Raw genomic sequence first — 21,462 nt, 5'->3', positions numbered from 1 at the left:
AGAGGCCCTGGCTGGCCCTGGACACTGTTGTTCAGTGGTTAAAGCATCAGCCCTCACACTGAAGGGTCTCGAGTTCAATTCCCAGTCAAAGGCATGTACCTGGGTTGCAGGTTCCATCCCCAGTCCCAGTAGGGGTGTGTGCGGGAGGCAACCAATCAATGTGTCTCTCTCACATCAATGTTTCTCTCCCCCTCCCTCCCAACCTCCCTTCTACTCTCTCTAAAAATCAATGGGAAAAACATCCTGAAGTGATGATTAACAAAAAAATAAAAGAATTAACCAATGGCCCTGGCCAGGTAGCCCAGTTAGTTAGACTGTTGTCCTAATATGTCAAGGTTGCAGGTTCGATCTCCAGTCAGGGCAGATATAAGAATCCACCAATGAATGCATAAACAAGTGGAACAAATCACTGCCTGTTTGTCTCTCTCCCACTTCCTCCCTCTCTCTAAAAATCAATCAGTAAATATTAAAAAAAAATTTTTAAGGTTTTTTTTAAAGAGCTGAATTTAAAAAAAACAATCAACCAATGAATGCATAAATAAGTGGAACAACACATTAATGTATTTCTCTCCCTCTCCTCTCGCTCTAAAAAAATCAATAATTAAAATTAAAATATAAAGAGAATAAAGAAATTTCCCATCCTTTTAAATAAAATAGAATCAACTGATCAAATATGTAAGATATCTGACAACTATTAAAAAATTCAATTTACATATACTACTTAAAGAGTATTGACAAAATCCAATGACACAACTGTAGAACCAAAACTTCTAACATGTCTTATCTATGGCTACTGGGCTAGAAGACTTGTGAACTGTCAACAAGATCAGTATCCTCAAGAAAGAATCGATAGCTATTTCACCCCCAAATCTGACCGACTAGTTGATTCCATTTTTAAAAAAAGGTATAATTCTTAAATACCTAAATAGTACTAATGTCTAAAAAGAGAAAGGCAGGATATATTGTTTTATGTTTGTTTTTTAATATATTTATTTTTTTAATATATTTTTATTCATTTCAGAGAGGAAGGGAGAGGGAGAGAGAGATAGAAAGATCAATGATGAGAGAGAATCATTGATCGGCTGCCTCCTGCACGCCCCCCACTGGGGATTGAGCCTACAGCCCAGGCATGTGCCCTGACTGGGAATTAAACCATGACCTCCTGGTTCATAGGTCAATGCTTAATCACTGAGGCTTGCTGGCTGGGCTATTGTTTTAGTTTTTTAAAGGAGTACTCTTTAGTCTGACCAGGTAGCTCAATTGGTTGAATGTCGTCCAGTACACCAAAATGGTTGCAGATTCAACTCCCAGTGAAGGCACATATCTAGGTTTCAGGTTCAATCTCCAGCCGGGGTGTGTACAGGAGGCAACCAATCAATGTTTCTCTCACACATTGATGTTTCTCTCTCTAAATCAATTTAAACACACACACACACACACACACACACACACACACACACACACACACACCCCTTCTCAGGTGAGGATTTAAAAATAATTTTTTAAAAAGAAAGGAAATAGTTTTTCTAGAAGGAAAAACTATTAGATGCAGTCTACTCAGACTCTCAGGAAACTGTTGGCTAGGGTCTATGCTTAAAGACTATATAAAATTGAAGCTACATGCATAAGAATGATATTTTAATGGATTAAGAACCAATTTAAAGGCAGTACACAGAGCGGAGATAAATGGGCACTGCTATGGATACAAAAGAAAACTAGTGACATGCTTTAGTGACTGGGAATGGGAACTAGTTAGAGGTAATGTTCTAATAAATTATTTGGAAGACAGATCAAAGGGCTACCTCAGATCTCCAATAAACATTGGGTTCTACTGAGTAAGGAAATCTCGGTAACAAAAAGAAAAATTTCCTGAAGTTGAATGAGACACAAAGGCAGCATATAACCTGAAAATACACTTACACATTTAGAAAAAAACCATAAATGATGCACAAAGAAGCCTCTGAATTATCAATTACAGGTCAAAAGGGAAACAGGCAATCACTGAAGATGTCAGGTAAATGGAATAGTCCATAATGAGGAAGGTTAACTGAAAGAAAACAAATGCAATCTGCTATTCTACCCATTAAATATCAATGTGTGCCCTCATTTGGAATATTATTTATTAGCTTTAATGTCATTAAGAAAAAATAGTGGAGCTGAAGAAATTTCAAAAATGGTAAATTATGAAGGGGAAGGGAAATAAAAGATGACTTACCAAAATCAAATCAAGAAAAAAAAAACCTGTAAGATATAATCACATGTTTTTATCTAAAAAAAATCTTATATAGCATATAGATTATATGTTAAAAAACTAAATAAAAATGCCTTAAAATAAATACGTAATTTCCTGTTTGTAAAATAAAGACTAGTTGCAAGAATTAAACCAGATAATATATGTAAAGCACTCATGCCATAGCCTACATGTGAGACATTAAATAAATGTTGGTCCTTTTTTCTCCCTCAAAAAATATCAAAGAAAGAAAACAGAATAAAAAAGGATAGGCCAGGTGTCTCTAAACTGAAAAGACTAGGGATTAGTTAACAGATTTGCTCACCACGATCCTACATTTGTGGGAAGCCACTTGAAGGCTGAAAATTCAATTTAGAAACTGTTTCCTCCTAGATAACTTTATTTGAGTGCACTATATGCCAGGCATTGTTCTAGGTCAGTGGTCGGCAAACTCATTAGTCAACAGAGTGGCAAACGGCGGCTCGCGAGCCGCAGTTTGCTGACCACTGTCCCAGGAGCTCATTACCCTGTTCATTTTCTTTTTCTTTAAAAAAAAAAAAAAAAAAAAACAGATATTTTTTATTGATTTCAGAGAGGAAAGGAGAGGCAGAGAAAGATAGATACATCAATGATGGAAAGAATCAGTGATTGGCTGCCTCCTGCACACCCCCTACCAGGGAATGAGCCCGCAATCCGGTATGTGGCCTGACGGGGAATCGAACCGTGACCTACTGGTTCATAGGTCCCTGTGAAATCATTGAGCCACACCAGCTGGGCCCCTGTTCATTATCTTCATTCTGCTTATCTTAATCATATTTTTTATTTTTTTCCCTGTCTTTCCTGCACTAGAATATAAACTCTGTGAAGATAAAAATTTTCCATCTTGTTAAGATCCCCTAGAACAGTGGTTGGCAAACGGCAGCTCCCGAGCCACAAGCGGCTCACGAGCCACGGTTTGCCACTCTGTTGAATAATGAGTTTGCCGGGCAATGGCCTGGGAGAAGTGACACTTTCACAAATATGGTCAAAAAAGGACTTTCTGAGAAATAGCTACAAAATAATACTGGACAAGATGTAACATGTTAGTTGACTAACCCAATATGTCCACTTTTTGGTACATGAAAAACTCAGAGTAATCCTTTAAAATTGCTTAGGAGAAGTTGAAAGAATACTTTTTAATTTGATGTGAAATTATACAAATGATTAAATTTGGTGTATACATATCAATTAATAGATTTAAAAGGATACATAGTTCAAATTTAAATAATTCATTTCTCATTAACCTAGTAGACTTAAACATGAAACAGCCTTTTCTAGCAGATACCATGTTAGCTGTTGCAAAGGGTAATGTAAGAACTTACAGTCCACTGCTCTTATGTATGAAGCTCTGAAGGGTTATTGCAGGACAGTAGAATGGGTCAGATGCCATGATATTAAGTGCTCACTTTGAAAGGAGATATATATACTGAGTGGCCAGATTATTATGATCTCTGAACGCATAATAATCTGGCCACTCATTGTATAGCCTATATAATAAAAGGCTAATATGCAAATTGTCCCCTCCATCAGGAGTTCGACCAGCAGGCAAGCCGGATTATTATATACACTGAGTGGCCAGATTATTATGCGTTCAGAGATCATAATAATCTGGCCACTCAGTGTATATTGTGTGTGATTATTTCCTTCTCTTTTTACTCTATCAATTTGAATTAAAAATTAGTAAAAATAATACTTGGAAGCCTAAATTCTAGACCTACCAAGGTTAAGTCTTGGCCCTGCTGTAGGCTACCTATACAATCTTGAAGCTCAAATTTTTCCCTTTTAAAAAACAAGGGATCTGGAAATTATATTAAATAATTAACTTAAGAAATGTGAGAAGTAAACTTGAGATTTTTTAAATAACAGTACATATAAAATACATTAAGAATGGAAATTCTGGGGAACATTTGACTCAGAAAAACTAAAAGTGCTTCACATCTTATTTTATATCCCCCTATGTTTACCTTTGTGACAGTGATGAAATCTGGTCCAAAGAAGACACTTTTTACTCCTTCAATCCTAAATAATTGCCTGTGAAAAAAATAAAAAATAAGAGATAAAATGTTTAATTATGAAAAGTTTATACATAAACAGAAGTACAGCCTGGCTGGTTTGGCTCAGTGGATAGAGCATCGGCCTGTGGACTGAAGGGTCCCGGGTTTGATTCCGGTCAAGGGCACATGCCCGGGTTGTGGTCTCCATCCAGTAGGGGGCGTGCAGGATGCAGCCAATCAATGGTTCCCTCTCATCATTGATGTTTCTATTTCTCTCTCTACCTCTTCCTCTCTGAAATCAATAAAAACATATTTTTTTTAAAAGTACAGAGAAAAATAATAGAACTTCCATGTACCCATCATCAGTTTCAAGTCATGGTCAATTTTGTTTCATCATTTTCCCCTACAATTGAGCAATCCCACAATAAAAATATAAAACATTTTTATTACTGAAAAGATCCCTCATTTCCCTTTGTATTCAGCCCTCATGCTTTACCTCCATGTTTTTTGTGTGTTTTTTTTACTTTTTTTAAAAATTAATAAATCTTTATTGTTCAGATTATTACAATTGTTCCTCTTTTTTCCCCCCATAGCTCCCCTCCAACCGGTTCCCACCCCACCCTCTGCCCTTACCTCCCTCGCACTGTCCTCATCCATAGGTGTACGCTTTTTATCGTCTCTTCCCGCACCTCCCACACCCCTTCCCCCCCAAGAATTGTCAGTTCACTCCCTTTCTATGCCCCTGATTCCCTTATATTCACCAGTTTATTCTGTTCATCAGATTTTTTATTCACTTTATTTTTAGATTCACTTGTTGATAGACATGTATTAGTTGTTCATAATTTTTATCTTTACCTTTTTCTTCTTCTTCCTCTTCTTAAAGAATACCTTTCAGCATTTCATATAATACTGGTTTGGTGGTGATGAACTCCTTTAGCTTTTTCTTATCTGTGAAGCTCTTTATCTGACCTTCAATTCTGAATGATAGCTTTGCTGGGTAGAGTAATCTTGGTTGTAGGTTCTTCCTATTCATCACTTTGAATATTTCTTGCCATTCCCATCTGGCCTGCATAGTTTCTGTTGAGAAATCAGCTGACATTAGTATGGGTGCTCCCTTGTAGGTAATTAACTGTTTTTGTCTTGCTGCTTTTAATATTCTCTCTTTGTCTTTTGCTCTTGGCATTTTAATTATGATGTGTCTTGGTGTGGTCCTCTTTGGATTCCTTTTGTTTGGGGTTCTCTGTGCTTCCTGGAATCGTAAGTCTATTTCTTTCACCAGGTGGGGGAAGTTTTCAGTCATTATTTCTTCAAATAGGTTTTCAGTATCTTGCTCTCTCTCTTCTTCTGGCACCCACATAATACGGATGTTGGTACGCTTGAGGTTGTCCCAGAGGCTCCTTACACTATCTTCAAATTTTTGGATTCTTTTTTCTTTTTGCTTTTCCGGCTGTTTTTTGCTTCTTTGTATTTCAACTCTTTGACTTGATTCTTGCAATCCTCTAGTCTGCTGTTGGATCTCTGTCTAATATTTTTTATTTCAGTCAGTGTATGTTTAATTTCTAGTTGGTCCTTTTTCATATCCTCGAGGGTCTCGCTAAATTTACCGGCCTTTTCTAGGAAATTCTTGAAAAACCTTATAACCGTGGTTTTGAACTGTATATCCAGTCATTTGTTTTCCTCCATTTCTTTCATTTGTGACCTGTTTCTTTGTCTCCACATTTTCGCTGCTTCCCTGAGTTGGTAGAGTAGCTTTGTGTGGTAGGTGTCCTCTAGGACACAGTGGCTCAGCCTCCCCAGTTACCTGAGGTGGACACTCTTGGTGCACCCCTTTATGGACTGTGTGCGCAGCCTTGTTGTAGTTAAGTCTTGATTGTTGTTGGTATCACTGTCCCATCAAACACTTGTTTCATACAAACACACACGTATATGTATATATACATATATATCTGTGTGTGTCTATGTTCACATATATATGGATACCTGTATATGTATATATGTGTATGTGGTGTGCGTGTTGAGTCATAACATAAAACATTTCTTATTGTGGCTTGTATCAAAAATTATAAAAAACAAATGCTCTGAGGTATATTCTGACAAGCAGCATGTTTAGGTCAAGGAAATATGTATTTTTATTAATTAGAGATTTTAAAAACCATTCTTGAGATAAACATATTTCTGACTCCCCTAAATGAGATTTTAAAAAAGGGTATATATGGAGAAAATTATTTAAGTGATATTTTCCAAATATCCTTGTAATCAGTATCAGGCACAGCTTACTAAAAATGTCAATTGATACTGACTCTATTTCTTATTATAAATAACTTATTTAGCTATCAGCTAAAAAGAGTTACATTCCAATAATTTTATTGTTTTTACTTTATCATCTGGTATATACTTAACTTGTCTCTATTTAGTGAATTTAAAAACTGTCTCAACTGCGAAGTGTTTTTTTAATTGATTTCAGAGAGGAAGGGAGAGAAAAAGAGAAACATCAATGTGTTGCCTCCCGGGGTTCGAACCTACAACCTGGGTATATGCCTCCTGGGAAATCAAACCCACCACCTAATGGTGCACAGGATGACGCTCCAACCTAGTAAGCCACACCAGCCAGGATTTAACTGAATAGTTTTGTTTTGTTTTTAAATCATCCCATATCTGATAACTATTATAATTTTTAGTTCTGAGTGGAATCCTATCTAATAAAAGAGTAATATACAAATTGACTGTCACTCCAAGACACAAGATGGCCACCCCCATGTGGTCAAAGATGGCTGGCCCCATGTCCCCATATGGACACAAGTTGGCTGCCACAAGATGGACTGCAGGGGAGGGCAGTTGTGGGTAGTTAGGGGTGACCAGGCCAGCAGAGGAGGGCAGTTGGGGTTGACCAGGCCTGCAGAGGAGGGCAGTTGGGGGGGACCAGGCCTGCAGGGGAGGGCAGTTTGGGGGAACAGGCCTGCAGGGGAGGGCAGTTAGGGGCAATGGGGCCAGCTGGGGAGCAGTTAGGCATCGATCAGGCTGGCAGGGGAGTGATTAGAGGGTGATCAGGCTGGCAGGCAGAAGTGGTTAGGGGCAATCAGGCACAGGCAGGTGAGCGGTTGGGAGCCAGCAGTCCTGGATTGTGAGAGGGATGTCCAACTGTCGGTGGGATCGGGCCTAAACGGGCGGTTGGACATCCCTTAAAGGGTCCCAGATTGGAGAGGGTGCAGGCTGGACTGAGGGACAACGGCCCCCCCCCTGTGCACAAATTTTGTGCACCGGGCCTCTAGTATTTTATAAATGACTCCATTTGAGACTTCTAAAAATTCAGCTATCCTTAAGAATTAAACAAGTAAGTTTTCATTGCTTATTGAAAACAGATTTAAAGATCTAGAATGGAGCCCTGGCCCATGTGGCTCAGTTGGTTGAGCCAGGAGGTCACGGTTCGATTCCCAGTCAGGTCACATACCTGGGTTGCGGGCTCGATCCCAGTAAGGGGCATGCAGAAGACAGCCGATCAATGATTCTCTCTCATCACTGATGTTTCTATCTCTTTCTCCCTCTCCCTCCCTCTCTGAAATCAATAAAATATATTTTAAAAAATAAAAGATTTACAATGGAAATTAACTATATTATCATTTTGATGGATTCTTTTTCTAAATTAAAGATATAATTTTTTATATAAGCACTAGAGGCCCAGTGCACGAAATTTGTGCACTTGGGGGGGAGCGGGTCCCTTAACCCAGATTGTAAGAGGGCGCAGACCAGGCAGAGGGACCCCACCAGTGCACAATCAGGGCCAGGAAGGGATTTGGGAGAGCTCCAGGGCGTGTCCAGCCCGTCTCGCTCAGTCATGATTGGTCGGACCCCAGCAGCAAGCTAACCTACCGGTCGGAGCGTCTGCCCCCTGGTGGTCAGTCCACGTCATAGCGAGCAGTTGAGCAGCCTTAACATATCATTAGCATATTATGCTTTGATTGGTCCAACCGACTAGACGACCAGACACTTAGCATATTAGGCTTTTATTATATAGGATGATACAGATCTCTCAATACATCACTTTTCAGAAGACTTTCCTAATATCAACTCTTAGTTTTTTACCCCTTATCTGAAAATGAAGTATTCTCTGAAAAAAATGCAGGGCACATAAAAATGCAATCCTATCTAATAAAAGAGTAATATGCAAATTGACCATTCCTCCACTACACCCACAAGCCATGCCCACCAGCCAATCAGGAGCAAGTATGCAAATTAACCCAACCAAGATGGCAGCTGGCCACAGAGCTGGAGCGAGCAGGAGGCTTGGGTTTCACCAGCAATGAAGGAAGCCAAGCTTGCTTCCTGCATACCCGGGCGGGCCCAGGCCTCCGCTCAAGGCTACAAAGTTTCAATTATCCTATATAATAAAAGAGTAATATGCAAATTAACCACCACTCTGCTACACCCACAAGCCACGCCCACCAGCCAATCAGGAGCGAATATGCAAATAAACCCAACCAAGATGGCTACGGCCACAGAGAGCAGGAGGGAGGCTTGGGTTTCCCCGGCAATGGAGGAAGCCAAGCTTTCCGCCTGCTCTTGCCGGCCTAGGCCTCCACTCAAGGCTACAAAGTTTCAATGATAGAAGATACATAAAACCAAACAGAAATGGCAGCAGCCACGGAGCTGGAAAGAGCAGGAGGGTAGGGTTGCCCCCGGTGATGGAGGAAGCCAAGCTTTCCAGACACCCTGGCTGGCCAAGGCCTCCGCTTAAGGTTACAAAGTTTCAATTATAGAAGATACATAAATCCCCCAAAAAATGGCTGCTGCCCCGGAGCAAGCAGAAGGCTTGGCTCCGCTCCAGACTTCGAAGTTTCAATTGTAGCAGATAAATAAACCCCAGATACCAGGGCCTCCGCTTGGGTCGCCAGGGGGCGTTGCCAGCTGCAAACCACCACAGGCCCCTCACCCTGGACGCCTCACCCCCCAAGGGAACCCCCACCCTGATCCGGGACACCCTTCTGTGCAAACCAGCTGGCCCCCTCCCGTGCACCAGGCCTCTATCCTATCTAATAAGAGTAATATGCAGATTGACCATCACTCCAACACACAAGATGGCTGCCCCCTTGTGGTCAAAGATCCTGCCCCCATGTGGACACAAGATGGCCACCACAAGATGGCCAGCAAGGGAGGGCAGTTGGGAGGGACCAGGCCTGCAAGGGAGGGCAGTTGTGGGCAATCAGGACAGCAGGTGAGGGCAGTTAGGAGGGACCAGGCCTGCAAGGGAGGGCAGTTGGGGGCAATCAAGCCTGCAGGGGAGGGCAGTTAGGAGTGACCAAGCCAGCAGAGGAGGGAAGTTGGGGGCGACCTGGCCTGCAGGGAAAGGCAGTTGGGAGGGACCCAGGCCTGCAGGGGAGAGCAGTTGGGGGGGTACCAGGCCTGCAGGGGAGGGCAGTTAGGGGTGACCAGGCCTGCAGGGGAGAGCAGTTAGGGGCAAACAGGCTGGCAGAGGAGCAGTTAGGCATCAATCAGGCTGGCAGGGGAGTGGTTAGGGGGTGATCAGGCTGGCAGGCAGAAGCGATTAGGGGCAATCAGGAAGGCAGGCAGGAGAGCAGTTGGGAGCCAGGAGTCCTGGATTGTGAGAGGGATGTCCTACCGGGATTGGGCCTAAACGGGCAGTCGGACATCCCTCAAGGGGTCCCAGATTGGAGAGGGTGCAGGCTGGGCTGAGGGACACTCCCCTCCCCCGTGCACGAATTTCATGCACCGGGCCTCTAGTAGAAGATAAATAAATCCCAACAAAAATTGCTGCGGCCATGGAGCGAACAGGAGTCTTGGGTTTCCCCGGCAATGGAGGAAGCCAAGCTTCCTGCACACCCTGGCCGGCCCAGGCCTCAGCTCAAGGCTACAAAGTTTCAATTATAGAAGATAAATAAATCCCAACAAAAATGGCTGCAGCCACAGAGTGAGCAGGAGGCTTGGGTTTCCCCGGCGATGGAGGAAGCCAAACTTCCTGGCCGGCCCTGGCCTCCGCTCAAGGCTACAAAGTTTCAATTATAGAAGATAAATAAATCCCAAATCCCAGGGCCTCCACTTGGGTTTCCGGGGGGCATGGCCAGCCTGCATACCACCACAGGCCCCTTGTCCAGGCCGCCCCACGCCACAAGGGAACCCCCACCCTGATCCAAGACACCCTTCAGGGCAAACCAGCTGGCCCCCACCCGTGCACCAGGCCTCTATCCTATCTAATAAGAGTAATATGCAAATTGACCGTCACTTCAACACACAAGATGGCCACCACAAGATGGCCAGCAGCGAAGGGCAGTTGGGAGGGATCAGCCTGCAGGGGAAGGCAGTTGTGGGCGATCAAGCCTGTAGGGGAGGGCAGTTGGGAGGGACCAGGCCTGCAAGGGAGGGCAGTTAGGGGTGACCAGGCCTGCAGGGGAGGGCAGTTAGGGGCAATCGGGCTGGCAGGGGAACAGTTAGGCATCAATCAGGCTGGCAGGGGAGTGGTTAGGGGGTGATCAGGCTGGCAGGCAGAAGCAGTTAGGGGCAATCACGAAGGCAGGCAGGCGAGCAGTTGGGAGCCAGCAGTCCTGGATTGTGAGAGGGATGTCCGGCTGCCCATTTAGGCCCGATCCTACTGGATGCCAGGCCTAAACGGGCAGCCGGACATCCCTCAAGGGGTCCCAGATTGGAGAGGGTGCAGGCTGGGCTGAGGGACACCCCTACCTGTGCACAAATTCCGTGCATCGGGCCTCCAGTAGCTAAGTAAAGCTGCCTTAACCCCAAAGTCAGTTAATTACATTTCTTGGTAAAAGCAAGTGAAAACTAGTAATATACCTAGCCAGAGGGGAGCGAAATGCTGTAGCTGGTGTGGGGAAATCCATGGTCCTTGTCTCAAGAACTGGTTTTCCTGGAATAAATTTTAAACTGTTTGGATTTGGGGTATCTTGTGTTTGAATAAACATGTGTCTCACTAAAAGAGAAAAAAAGAAGAAATAATGTTAATCTGGAAAATAAAATAGTTAACTATTTATGAACTATGAAATGCTCATTTTCAGAGACTCAAAAAAAAGTAAGAAAAGTCAGTAAAAAGAAAATAAGACTTTATTGCCCAAACTGACAAAATATGAATTTTTAAAGACAAGAAGGCAATTTACCAATATATTTAGGATAACTGCATTGAATTTTATATTAATTTTGATTATTTAGATAGTTTTGTTACTCAACAGATTCTAGTAATATCCTATATGTAAGTAGGAAGGTATATATATATATATATATATATTATAATTCAGGAATCATATGTATTCTATTTGGTGACTTAATACCAATGGCTATCATAATCATAAATCATCATCATTGTGATATTAATATAGTAAAATGTTACATTCTCTTCTTCCAAAGTACTACCAGCCTTTTAAAGATAAAAAATTTATAATAATAACTACTATTTATTGTGTGCTTAGTAGTTACATGCCAAGGATTGAGTTGAGTGCTTTTATTTTTTAAACTGATTTTGAGAGAGAGAGAGGGAGATGGAGAGAGAGAAAAACATCAATGTGAGAGTGAAACATCAGTTGGCTACCTCCTGCACACCCACACTATCAGGGCATGTGCCCTGATCAGGAATTGAACCAGCAACCTTTCAATGTCTGGAACGATGCCCAAATGAGCCAAAGCAGCCAGGGTGGGTCCAGTGCTTTAAATGTAAGTACGCCTTTAACAACCTATGAAGAAGGTACTATTATTCCCATTTTACAAATGAAGAAACTGAGGCTTAGAGATAACATGTTACAAAGTGTTAAGTAACTGCCCAAAAAGTGGTATAGAATTAGTGACACTATAAATTATCATGTAAGTGGGAATCTATGTGACTTACTTTCTGGAATACTTCAGAATTATCTTTACAGCCCTGGCAGATTGTGCAGTGGCTAGAGCATCAGCCCGAGGACCAACAGGTTTGATTCCTGTTCAAGGGCACCTGTGTGGGTTGGATGTTTGATCCCCAGGCCCAGTCAGGGTTACATTCTGGAGGCAAACAATCAATGCATCTCTCTCACATCGATGTTTCTCTCTTTTTCTCTCTCCCTCCCTCCCTTTACACTCTCTCTAAAAATCAATGGAAAAAAATATCCTCGGGTGAAGATTAACAACAACAATAAAAATATTGTCATTATAGGTTCTTTTCTTTTTTCTAGGGCCATGATTAGATTGAGAACGAATTCATTAGAGCAATAAAGAACAAAATCTTTAATTCCCTACCTTGTTAATATAACAACAGCTTGTAAGACAAAAGGATAGATAGTACTGGGGTTTTAACAGTTTTAAAACTATTGAACAGGCCTTTACTATTTATTATGAAAACACACCTTCTGACCAAAAAAACACCAATTCTCATCTTAGGTTAATTCACTGGGTTATTAATATGTACTGGGCCCTGGCCAGGTAGCTTGGTCGGTTGGAACATCATCCGATGCACCAAGGTTGTGGGTTCAATGCCCAATCAGGGTACATACAAAACCAGTGAGTGCCTGGATAAGTAAAACAATGAATCTATGTGTATTTCTGTCTCTCTCTCCCTTTCCTCTCTCTTTCTAAAATCAATACATGTGCTAGGCATGATGCTAAGCATTTCACATGAATTATATCACTTACTCCTCACATTCTGCAAAGGAAGTAGTTTTTATCCTATTTTATAAATGAGGAAACTAAAGCTCAATGTCACTCAGCTATTTAAAGTGATAAAACTGCCAATTTTCCAGCACTGACTTGCTTAACCATTGTGCATATTGCCACTCCATACTTATCAATGCCAAGCATAATAGGAAAATATATATAAAATCAGTCTTCCTATCTTGTCATAATCCTCATATCACACATCCTAGAAAAGATAGGAAAATATAAAAAAGGCAACAGTTTTATTTTAGATTAGAGGTTAAATCTGGCAAAACGTATGGTTGTTATGAAAGTACTTTTCTTATAAGATTCTAACTTGACAGCTGAGAACTGTTTTTGTACCTTGCCATACAGTTCCAGCTAACTGATGTTGAGTCATTTCCTTGGTGAAGTAGAAATTGAAACTAAAGTCCCATACATTTTGCTTATTTAAGTCATTGTCCTATAAGATATCAGTTGGTGATTTGGTGACTAGGCAAGTCCTAAAGAAGAGAAAAATTTTAAATGATATCCTCAGTGTTCAAGTGCTTGGTTTAAAATATTTATACCTCTAACCAATAAATGCCTCTGAAAATCTGTGTTACAAGAAAACAATTTTTCAGATGGAACATTAAAGAAAGGGCTTTCCGCAAATATAAAGATAACAAGGTTCTTCTAACTGTAGTTCTGACCAATCATTTCTTGCAACCTTTCTTAATAATTTATTGGTAGCCAAAAGCTCCACACACATTAGGCACTCTTCCAATATTTAAAGAATTAAATCTGGCTTTTATTCTACTCAATCCATTTATGTAAAACTATACATAAAGGAAGAAAAATGTTTAGAAATATTTGAAGGTGCCGAAACCGGTTTGGCTCAGTGGATAGAGTGTCGGCCTGCGGACTGAGGGGTCCCGGGTTCGATTCCGGTCAAGGGCATGTACCTTGGTTGCGGGCACATCCCCAGTAGGGGGTGTGCAGGAGGCAGCTGATCGATGTTTCTCTCTCATCGATGTTTCTAGCTCTCTATCCCTCTCCCTTCCTCTCTGTAAAATATCAATAAAATATATTTAAAAAAAAAAGAAAAAGAAATATTTGAAGGTAAGAACTATAAGTATAAAAAAATTTAAGAGAGCAAAATCTGAGGTAGAAAATAATATATGACATCATTATATAAATTTTCTTTTGACAATGAACAAAGCTATTTCAAAAAAGTGATTTGTCTGGGTATTAACAAAATCATTCCAATTATGATCTAAACTGGGTTCAATTAAAAAATGATTCCCAGGTCCATCATCCAGAAAGATGTCCCTGAAAGTGTCATAAGGGTTACACTAGGATAGAAAGACTGATCTAAAATAATTGTTCCTATTATTCTTGGTACTGATAGGTAAATAGGTAGGCATAAGTTGCTCCAAAACAACAGATTAACAGTGCTTAAAGTCAGTATCAAAGATTAAAATCATCAGCCCTCCAATTTAGAAAGCCTAGGTAACCACATAATTCAGTCCCACAGAAATTTAAAGTCCAATTAAAGTATCTTAATATGTTGAGATACTCAATATTTATACCTAAATTATTCTGTGATTCAAGAAGAGAGGCAAGGTACTCCTGTTCTTGCTCCAGTACACAGGGGAGATATGGTCTGTAACCTAATCCAACTCATGACATTAGCCAGTCAGTCACCTTCCAGAGTGTGGCCACAGGAGGTGTTCAAGGTACGGATGGAAATGGGAATGGGCCAGGAGCTGAATCCACTTTTACAGCTCCATGAGCACACAGATGGGTATTTACACACAGATATGTGCCCCTTCCTCCCAGGTTTCCCTGGCCACACAATAGCTCCTCCCAGTATGACACGACAGTGGTCATATTTAAATAATTTTCAAATCCTATCCTCATACCTATTTCCAATAGTAAAGAAAATAAAAGCATATAATACCAACCAGATTGTAAAAAAAAAAAAAAACAACAGACTAATTTTGACCAGAAAAAATACATTCAAAATACTATGTTCTACGGTGTGGATGAAAACTAGAAACTTACTGGTTTTAGAGATATTCTTATAAAAATAAGAAGGGTAAGAACTTAAAATACATATGATTCTTTGAAACACAAATTCATTTGTAACTTTTTACCATATTTGCATCTCAGAAATCATTTATTAAGCAACTCTTAGGTTTCAGAGGATGTGTGATACAAGATACTGAAATTTCATAGCTCTATTGGACATTGTGCTCAGGATTCTTGAAATTTAATACCAATGATATGTGTAAGCAAATAATTACAGCAAAGCGTGATGTTTTGATAGGAAAAAATGCTATATTCTTTTATAGGCACCTGAAGATAAAATTTACAAATTCTCACCTTTTATGACCTACAAAATTTCAAGCAGTTTCATTAGCTTCTGAAACACAATTTGCTCTGAAAGAGGTGAAATTTTACCTGTGTTACATAAGGTTGCAGATAGTGGGACAAGTGGTCTTTGTACAAACTGATGCAGAAGCTGTTTCTTAATGGTGTATGGATTTATCACGTCATATAATCTACAATTAAAAACAAAAATGACATTTTAAGAATCTTTAAGTTGTTTCTACTTCTCATACATAAAAAACCATAATGAAAATAACAATAAAGCCAAGTTTTCATTTTTCTATCTACAACATTACTTTCACTTCCTCAGGCAAGAATAGCTACAATTTAAAAACAAGACCTCAAGGGGAAATTTACATCCTTGATAACCGAGTGCACACAGGATAGTGGAATATCTGGTGTTAAGAAACAAATACAACAAGGTGGGAATAGAAGGATCATACCTCAACATAATGAAAGCTATATATGATAAACCCACAGCCAACATCATACTCAATGGGCAAAAACTAAAACCATTTCCCCTAAGAACAGGAACAAGACAGGGATGCCCACTCTCACCACTCCTGTTTGACATAGTACTGGAAGTATTAGCCACTGCAATTAGACAAGAAGAAGAAATAAAAGGCATCCAAATTGGAAAAGAAGAAGTAAAGCTGTCCTTATTTGCAGATGACATGATATTGTACATAAAAAACCCGAAAGACTCCATCAAAAAACTAACAGACTTAATAAATGAATTCGGCAATGTAGCAGGATACAAAATTAACGCCAAGAAATCTATGGCATTTCTATACACCAATAGTGAACTTATAGAAAGAGAGACTAAAAAAGCAATCCCATTCACCATCGTACCAAAAAAATTAAGATACCTAGGAATAAACTTAACTAAAGAGGTAAAAGACCTATATGCAAAAAACTACAGGACACTGAAAAAAGAGATAGAGGAAGATGTAAACAGATGGAAGAACATACCATGTTCATGGATTGGTAGAATCAACATCATTAAAATGTCCATACTACCCAAAGCAATCTATAGATTCAATGCACTCCCCATTAAAATACCAACGGCATATTTCACAGACCTAGAAAGAACTCTCCAAAAATTCATCTGGAATAAAAAAAGACCCCGAATAGCCACAGCAATCCTGAGAAAGAAGAATAAAGTAGGAGGGATCTCAATACCAGATTTCAAGCTGTATTACAAAGCCACTGTCCTCAAAACAGCCTGGTACTGGCACAAGAACAGACATATAGATCAATGGAACAGAACAGAGAATCCAGATATCGACCCAAACCAATATGCGCAATTAATATTTGACAAAGGAGGCATGAGCATACAATGGAGTCAAGACAGTCTCTTCAATAAATGGTGTTGGGAAAATTGGACAGATACATGCAAAAAAATGAAACTAGATCACCAACTTACACCATACACAAAAATAAACTCAAAATGGGTACAGGACTTAAATATAAGACGGGAAACCATAAAAATACTAGAGGAATCCACAGGCAGCAAAATCTCAGACATATGCCAAAAGAACTTTTTCACTGATACTGCCCCTAGGGCAATGGAAGCCAAAGAGAAAATAAACAAATGGGACTACATCAAAATAAAAAGCTTTTGCACAGCAAAAGAAACCATCAACAAAAAAACAAGAAACCCCACTGTATGGGAGAACATATTTGCAAATGTTATCACTGATAAAGGTTTAATCTCCAACATCTACAGGCAGCTTATACAACTTAATAAAAGGAAGATAAATGACCCAATAAAAAAATGGGCAACAGACCTAAATAGAATCTTTTCGAAAGAAGACAGAAGGAAGGCCAAGAGACACATGAAAACATGCTCAAAGTCACTAATTATCCGAGAGATGCAAATCAAAACGACAATGCGATACCATCTCACACATGTCAGAATGGCTATTATCAACAAATCAACAAACAACAAGTGTTGGCGAGGATGCGGAGAAAAAGGAACCCTCGTGCACTGCTGGTAGGAATGCAGACTGGTGCAGCCACTGTGGAGAACAGTATGGAGTTTCCTCAAAAAACTGAAAATGGAACTCCCATTTGACCCAGTAATCCCACTCCTGGGAATATATCCTAAGAAACTAGAAACACCAGTCAGAAAGGATATATGCACCCCTATGTTCATAGCAGCACAATTTACAATAGCTAAGATTTGGAAACAGCCTAAGTGCCCGTCAGCAGATGACTGGATCAGAAAACTATGGTACATCTACACAATGGAATACTATGCTGCCATAAAAAAGAAGGAATTACTACCATTTGTAGGCACCTGGATGGAATTAGAGAACATTATGCTGAGTGAAATAAGCCAGTCAATGAAAGAAAAATACCACATGATCTCTCTCATTTGGGGATAATGAAAAACATTATAAACTGATGAACAAAAAGATAAATACAGAGGCAGTAAAGCATCAAACAGACTGTCAAATTACAGCGGTAAGGTTAGGGAGAGGTGGGGGAAATAAGAGATCAACTGAAGGACTTGTATGCATGTATATAAGAGTAACCAACGGATGCAAAACATTGGGGGGTGAGGGCATGTATGGGAGTGGGGTGGGGGGGGCAATGGTAAGATATGTACACATATAATACCTTAATTAAAAAAATGAAAAAAAAAGAAACAAATATATCTACACTCATGATTCATAACCTCAAGTTCCAGACTCATAGTTAAGTTATGCGTGAAGGAGGCAAAGAACTACAAACTGTTTTTTCCCTTATTTTAAAAATTTTTAATGAGGTAATAGACTCACATGGTTCCAAATTTAAAAGGAAAAAAGAAAATACAGTGAAAAGTCCTTCTTCTTTTCTGTTTCTACCACATTTCCCTAGAAAGAGATAACCTATACTATATGGTTTGAAAGGTATTTCAATACTTCAAAAAGTCTAGCAGAAAGTATAAACTGCTCAAGAAGCCAACATCTTTGATTGGCAGCATATTAGTACTGTAACTTTAGCTATTTTTGCATGCCTTTGGCAAATTAAAAACAAGGAGAGCCCTGGCCGGTGTTTCTCAGTGGTTAGAACATCAGCCTGCTCACCAGAGGTCACAGGTTCCATTCAGGTCAAGGGCGTACCTGGGTTGCAGGTCCAATCCCCAGTCAAGAGACAACCAACTGATGTGTCCTGTCACAATGACGTTTCTCTCTCTCCTCTCCTGCCCCCCTCCCTTTCCACTCTGTCTAGAAATCAATGGAAAAAATATCCTCATCCTCGGGTGAGGATTAAAAAAATAAAATAAAAACAAGGAGAAAGGGAAAAAACATTATTACTGGAAAGGAAATAAAAGGAGACTTTAGTAGTGAAAATTTTAGAAATCTGATGCAAGTTCTTTTGAAATCTAGTTTACTGTAAAATATTACAATTTTCATTTCACAGGAATCACTGAGGAATTTTAAGCATATATATGATCACTTTTTGTTTTTAACATCTGATTACTTTTTATGTATATTTTTTATTGTTGATAGTATTCCAAATGTCTCCCATTTACCCCCCTTTACCCTGTCCTCCTGGCCCTACCCACCCCCCAGACTTCTCCACCCTATTGTTGATGTCCATGGGCTATGCATATAAGGAATAAGTTCTTTGGGTTATCTCTTCCCGTCCCCCCAACCCTACATCAAGGTATGACAGTCTGTTCCATGCCTCCATGCTTCAGGTCTTCTTTTATTGGTCAATTCATTTTGTTCATTAGATTCCACAAGTGAAATCATGTGATATTTGTCCTTCTCAAATTGGCTTATTTCACTTAGCATAAGCATCTGATTATTTTCACTTCCAAACTCGTTAAGGGGAAGGATTGTCTTCATTTCTATGTCCCTGGAGCAGCTAGCATCATGGCCTCAGTTCTTCATCCCTAAAATGAATTTAATATTCACAGCTATCTTATAAAGACTGGGGCAAAGATGGATCCAAATAATCCATGTAAAGTGCTTTACAACAGTGCCACTAGGCCATATAGTTAGTGTTCAATAAATGTGAGCTACCACTATTATTATGTAATAGGAATGACTCAAATATAAGAGCAGGAGATAAGTAACTAACAAAAAATCCTTCTACAAACGTAATTCTTTTTTTAGAAATGCATTTAAGCTTCAAGAGCATCATTACCACTAAAACGAGATCAAATCCCATTGGGTCCTTTTCTCCTTTTGTTCCAGAAGCGAAATTGGGGTACACCTACTTAAATCCTCAGTGCCTTTCACCTAACCAATGTTGGCAGATTGATTATCACTGGCAATGCGCACGGCAGGGGGAAACAAGGGCACGCAATGGGTTTAAGTGATGGGGAGGGAATCTAGGGGTCTGGCTTCTCAGAGTGCCATCACCTGGATGCTGTGTGACCTCAGACAGGTTACGTCCCCTTTCTGGGCCTCACTGGGAAAATGAAGAAATGAGAGGAGGTATTATTTTACTACCTCCTGACTTTTCATGTTTAAAAGGCAAAGGAGGCCCTAACCGGTTTGGCTCAGTGGATAGAGCGTTGGCCTGCGGACTGAAGGGTCCCAGGTTCCATTCCGGTCAAGGGCATGTACCTGCGTTGCGGGCACATCCCCAGTAGGGGGTGTGCAGGAGGCAGCTGATCCATGTCTCTCATCAATGTTTCTAACTCTCTATCCCTCTCTCTTCCTCTCTGTAAAAAATCAGTAAAATATATATTTTAAAATATAATAAAATAAAATAAAAGGCAAAGGAGAGCCCGCAGGCATGGCTCAGTGGTTGAGCATGGACCTATGAACCAGGAGGTCAAGTTTCCATTCGTCAGGGCACCTGCTCCTTAGGGCTGGATCCCCAGTGAGGGGCGTGTAACAGGCAGCCGATCAATGATTCTCTCTCATCATTGATGTTTCTCTCTCTCTCTCCTTCACCCTTCCTCTCTGAAATCAATAAAAACATATTTAAGAAATAAAAATAAATAAAAGGCAAAAGATGGAATGCACGTGGTGAAATGCTAGAAGGGCCACACGGTTTAAAAATAGCTCTGGGGCAGCAGGAGTCAATGGGGGGGGAGGAAACATATGAAATACTTTCAACAATAAAGATTAAAAAATAAATAAATATAAAAATAGCTCTTGCATTGGGTCTCTACAGCCAGGCTCTGCAAAACTCCCGTCCGCAGGGACTCAGGCACGGGGTCTCAAGCCTGAAGCCAGGCAGCGCAGAGCCCACCCCCTCTGGGGACTCGGAGCTGCCGGGTGATGGACGCCCACCTCCAGGGCTCAACCCCAAGAGCGGCGCCGGGGGCGGCCCAAAGGCTCGGTAGAGGCACCTTTCACCACTCCGTCTGAGGGAGTGGACTGGGCGGTTACCGCTCTGCTAGCTAAACCCAGAGGCATCCCTACACGGAGCTCAGGATTTGTCACCTACCGCCTGCGCGACCCGGCGGCACGAGCCGCAACTCCCCAACCCAGCCAGGCCGCCGCCGCCGCCATCTTACTCCGAGTGCGCAGGCGTGGGACAGGCCTCTTCTTTCGCCGAGCCACGCAAGCCCCGCGCAGGCGCAGGCGCAGCCCGGCCGCGAACCGGACAGGCTCCGTGAAGAGCGCACTCTACCGGTCGTAGGCGGCGCTGCTGCGGATGAGCCGGGCGGGCTTGAGCCTGGCTGTTTGCTACAATTGCCTACCTCACTGCATAAGCCTAAACAAGGAGGGGGTGTGGGGGTGTGGGGGCGTGGGGGGGGGGGAAGAAATCCCTCAGTAAGGCTCGCTTTTCTTACTCGCTGGGTCCTGCTCTTGCACCGACTGGTCCTGCGGTTGGAATGGTGTTCCCGACCCCTGCCACATTGCCATTTGTAGAATCCTGCTTGCCTCCAGACCCAGCTCAGTGACTGCCTTAAAAGACTCCCTGGAGCATCATCTCTGAGGGTTCTTGCCTTCCACCAGCGAGCTGCCTTCCGTTTCCTCTAGGGGCTGATGTGGGCCTCTGTGCCTGAGACTGGGCTTGTGGACTTGGCCATCTTGGACCACCAACACACATAAAGCACTCACCTAGGGCGGGGCTGCCCTTTGCTGTATAAACATGAGTATTGATTAGTTTCTAGAGCAAAGTACAAAAGCCCATTAAGTATTCTTCCAGAACCGGGTATTGGCTTTCTCTAGGGAAGCGGTTCTCAAAGCATCAAAGGCATGGAAACACGTTGGAAATGCAGGTACCAGGCCCCACCTTAGACCTACT

At 41.2% G+C, this 21,462-nt stretch overlaps 1 protein-coding gene across 2 annotated transcripts in view; it reads right to left on the bottom strand.

Annotated features, from left to right (window-relative positions):
* The window catches only part of NFU1 (NFU1 iron-sulfur cluster scaffold), a 40,413-nt gene extending 19,654 nt beyond the window's left edge, over positions 1 to 20,759 (bottom strand). The window contains exons 1-4 of one of the 2 annotated variants that reach the window (XM_080686723.1): positions 20,656 to 20,759; positions 15,328 to 15,428; positions 11,065 to 11,200; positions 4,234 to 4,300 (exon numbers count right to left, since the gene is read on the bottom strand). In XM_080686723.1, the coding sequence (XP_080542849.1) occupies positions 4,234 to 4,300; positions 11,065 to 11,200; positions 15,328 to 15,428; positions 20,656 to 20,720 (369 nt within the window). In that variant the 5' untranslated portion in view covers positions 20,721 to 20,759. The remainder of the gene's footprint in view (positions 1 to 4,233; positions 4,301 to 11,064; positions 11,201 to 15,327; positions 15,429 to 20,655) is intronic. The other variant, XM_080686724.1, reaches the window with a different exon arrangement.
* Positions 20,760 to 21,462: the final 703 nt, after the last annotated feature.

The sequence above is a fragment of the Plecotus auritus genome (genome assembly GCF_963455305.1).
Source record: "Plecotus auritus genome assembly, chromosome: 8".
In the NCBI taxonomy this organism is placed as follows: domain Eukaryota; kingdom Metazoa; phylum Chordata; class Mammalia; order Chiroptera; family Vespertilionidae; genus Plecotus; species Plecotus auritus.
This window is presented reverse-complemented; position numbering and strand designations above follow the sequence as displayed.